Below are 4,157 nucleotides of genomic sequence, written 5' to 3'. Positions count from 1 at the left end.
ACTTCTTAAATGTATTATATGTAACATATAAATAAAATATACATTATATTTTATTATGAATTTTGTCACAAAATAAATATTATTTTAAGAGAACTTAAGCTTTTTTCTTATTGCAATAGATTGATTATTTTCAAAAAATTAAAATACAAAATTTTAATCTTTAAGTGTATAGTATAAATTTTCATAAAAATTTGCAAAAACTCAAACAATATAAAAATTATGTTAATAAATTCAAATAGAATCTTATTAAGAATGAAAAGTGTTAGTGTATGTGTTGAAAATTATTTAATATTTTTTTATTATTTACTAAAGCAAAAATATTTATTTCCTAATTGCAATAATTGAAACACAATTAATCTGAAAACAGTGCGTAATAAAAATTGAAAATAGCATTCTCTCATTTATTTATTAAAAAACAAACAAGATAAATATACTTTAGCGAGAGAATAAAAGTGATTCGAATGAGATATTACACATGCACTGATAGAGTAGTAAAAAAACGATTCTTTGCACGGTTTATATATTATACATAACTCTTGTGTAAAGAAAGCAATTTTTGAAATTACTAACTTTTCTAAACTTTTCTAAACGACTGTAACATTTACGATGCTTTTATTACAACATAATTTTTTCGCATGTATAATTTATATATATTTCCACAACTTTCATTTATATTTATATAATAATTTTTAGTTTTGTGCAAATTGTTGCTGTGATACAATAAATAATCAAGTATTTAAAAAAAATGACAAAGTTATTTAGAAATTTATTGTTATATAACATATATGTAAATATTTATATATATATATATATATATGTAAATATATGTAAATATATATTTTTTTAAATTTGTCTATTATATGTATAATGTACATACTATAATAATTGTATACAATAATAATTGCTTTCCTATTCTGTATCGTTTTCTTTTGTTTCCGTTTTGTAAGACGTTGCCGATCGAAATAAAAAATGCTTACATTCACATTGATATACAAGGCGTGCAAATTTATTATATAATATAATCAAAATCCAAATATTAAATATAATCAACGGTCTTTACATCGCTAACAATTATCTGTTTACGAGAAAACACAAGAAATACCGTGGCAAAACAACGCGTACTCTGATTTTATTCCGATGGAAATTGGAATAGCGCATATGTCGACTTATTTGTACTAGGTAAAATTATCGCCGCTGGGTATCGTCGCAGAACGCTTACAACAAGCGTGAACACTAAATTCTTACAGTTTTAACACATTGCAAATATTTATATAATTTTTAACATATTTTGTTAATCTTATAATTGTTTGCAAAATATTTTGCAAATAATAATCTTGATTGCAATAGAATCTTTAAAAATATGTAATAGTTATCACTTATAGGAATTTTCGCTATTATATATTTACTTTTGTAAGAATGCTAAATTCCAATACAACTTTAATAGATACATCAATTATTATCTAAAAGTTCATTAGAAATTAAAATACAACTTATTATTAGAATTCAATTTAACAGTAATATTGTTTTTAAAACTCATTTTAATTAATTTTTTGGAAAAGCTAATTTTCCAAGAAGCTTACACTTCTTATTATAATTATTAATATTTTTTATAGTATTTTAATTTATTATTTATATGTTTTGCAAATCACATCGTTTTTTCTAGTTTATACTTCATATATTTTCACGTATTTTTTTACTAATCTCGTAAATGTGAAAGTGTAAACAAGTTTTTGCTAATGAAATAAGATTGTAATTTAATGAATTAAATTTATTTTATTCTACCTGTATGTTGCATTTTAATCTTTGGCACTTCAATCGCACATTGGGATTTCGTCCCATTTGGCACGGGAACCATCGCCCTTATCGGCAGCAACTCGTTTCACAAGCTCAGAGGACGGTTTCTTGAGATTGTAGGCCCATCCGATCTTCGCGAACATGTCGATGAAAAACGACGAGTGATTGAAAATATACCAATTAAACTCGGATGCACGATAGTCCCAAGGAAATGTGTGATGATAATTATGAAATCCTTCGCCACTACAAACTACACTCACGCTCATATTCTCTGTTGGTCGTATATTTCTAGAAATTAGAACAAAATTGTGATAATATAATAAATGAGAATAGATTTTATCTATTAAATATTGTGTCTCGGATCAATTGAAAAATATTTTACGATTCTCAACATTTCTTTAAAAAATCCTCGCGAAAACAATAAAATCAATGAGCGATTTTACACTTAATAATCTGTCGGAAAAATCGTTTTTGTGCCTTAAACATTCATAAGCGATATTGAATATTAATAATATTATCGTAAATCCATTCAAAAGAACTCACTTATTGTATGGCTTGGTACCCCACATGTGAGCAAAACTGTTTATGGAAAAACTTGCATGTAACACCAGCATCACTCGAGCTACTTGTGAAATAAAGGATCTGTTCCATGTCTCACCCCAGAAGTAAACTGGTATTAGTGTGGGCAAGACATAAGAGAATATCAAGTTCACCAAAGTAACATATCTGCTAACAAAAAATTAACTGTATTAATATTTATTGTTGGAAAATTGCGCTGATAGAATATAAATAAATATGTAATGTGAATTGTATGTAAATATTCAATTAACTTTTTATGAAAAGCGATGATTGGGTCTGCCAAAATGTCCCTCATATCAGTCTCACGTAACTTTTGAATGATTTCAGGCCTGAGTCTTCTTAGAATCCAACCTATGTGGCAAAAGAAAAAGCCGCGTCGGCTATTGTGAGGATCTAAATCTGTGTCGACGTATTTGTGATGTACACGATGAATTCGTACCCAACTAAAAATAGAGACCTAAATATATAAAGAAATGTAGTTAAGGCCTGTCCTCATTGAAGCCAATCGTCTGATCAGTAAAGCCGGGATGTGTCTTTAGAAAATAGTCAATCTTACAAATATCTTATAAAAATCTTATAAATAGATCTCTAAATTAAAACTGCATGAATTTCCCAGTTATTATGTAATATCTTTGACTCAATATTCGAATAAAAAATGCTCTTTATATGCATAATAATTGAATTGACTTTAATTTGAAATGCAAATTGAAAATGTTATTGAATTAGATTTTCGTAATAAATTGTATTCGGTTTACGTAATAAATAAACTTTTTTGATTATTACCCCTCCGCTCGAACAGTAACAAACAAAAAGGATGAGCCTGAGCGGTAGATTAGCGTTGTATGATCGATGAGACCAAAATCTATGAGCACCAGCAGTTACACCGATGCATCCTAGGTTATACAAAATTAGTACTGAAAATATAAAAAAAAATTTTAGTTCATATGTAATATAACATTAATTATAATAATTATAGTTGATAATTATAAAATCAAACATGGCTTTCGCCAGTTTTAATTTCAATATTATATAATTTTTGGCAGAAAATATATCTCTTCGATGTGTTTTAAATTACATTACACAATCATGATTATTTTTTCAAAGTATGATCTTCAAATGTTCAATGTATTTTATTTAGAAACATTTATTGCAAGAAAAGTCTTGCTCTATTCTTAAATAATTAGTTTACAACAAAAAATTACAAAATAAAATTCAAATTTTTTAATATTTTTTACACAAACTTACACCACAAAGTTGTCCTTAAATTTTCAAAGTAGTTGAACGTGATTAAACCGTAAAATCCAATGGTATGCATCATCAATAAGTAAAAGACCGTAAACCACAGGATATCCGTTTTTTGTGTTTCTCTTTTCGTAATAATTTCTTCTTTGCACTTAATATCATACGTATCATCATGAGAATTGCTTGGTATCGTGTCGTGCATACTGATAGCAATAACTGTTTACGTTATAAAGTGTAATTATATTGTACTTGAAGTCACATCGATAGATACAGCCTGTGCTTGTGGAGCGCTTAGCGATATATTGCGTTAGAGTAGATAAAAAGAGTGTCGCCAATTATCTGAAAATACATAGCGATAATTTTAAAACATGAAAATAATATAAGATAATATAAAATTAATTAACAAGTTGAAATAAAATTTTTTTTTTTATTAAATGATTCATCATTTCATCGAAATATCCAATTATATGATTTATCTTTAAATAACGGCTTTCAAAACGAAGTCAAAATAAATTGATAAAAGAGCATAAAAATCTCCTCAA

At 26.6% G+C, this 4,157-nt stretch overlaps 1 protein-coding gene across 6 annotated transcripts in view; it reads right to left on the bottom strand.

Annotated features, from left to right (window-relative positions):
• Positions 1–1,787: 1,787 nt before the first annotated feature.
• LOC108693846 (acyl-CoA Delta(11) desaturase-like) overlaps positions 1,788–4,157 on the bottom strand; it is a 10,683-nt gene continuing 8,313 nt past the window's right edge. For all 6 annotated transcript variants that reach the window (XM_018203000.1, XM_018202999.1, XM_018203001.1 and 3 more), the window contains 5 exons: positions 3,619–3,954; positions 3,157–3,287; positions 2,625–2,830; positions 2,338–2,520; positions 1,788–2,082 (listed from right to left, as the gene is read on the bottom strand). In XM_018203000.1, coding sequence (XP_018058489.1) covers positions 1,812–2,082; positions 2,338–2,520; positions 2,625–2,830; positions 3,157–3,287; positions 3,619–3,817 — 990 coding nt within the window. In that variant the 5' untranslated portion in view covers positions 3,818–3,954 and the 3' untranslated portion in view covers positions 1,788–1,811. The remainder of the gene's footprint in view (positions 2,083–2,337; positions 2,521–2,624; positions 2,831–3,156; positions 3,288–3,618; positions 3,955–4,157) is intronic.

This window comes from Atta colombica, unplaced genomic scaffold (genome assembly GCF_001594045.1).
Source record: "Atta colombica isolate Treedump-2 unplaced genomic scaffold, Acol1.0 scaffold110, whole genome shotgun sequence".
Classification (NCBI taxonomy): Eukaryota; Metazoa; Arthropoda; class Insecta; order Hymenoptera; family Formicidae; genus Atta; species Atta colombica.
The sequence above is the reverse complement of the archived record's forward strand: the minus strand, read 5'-3'. Positions and strand labels throughout refer to the sequence as shown.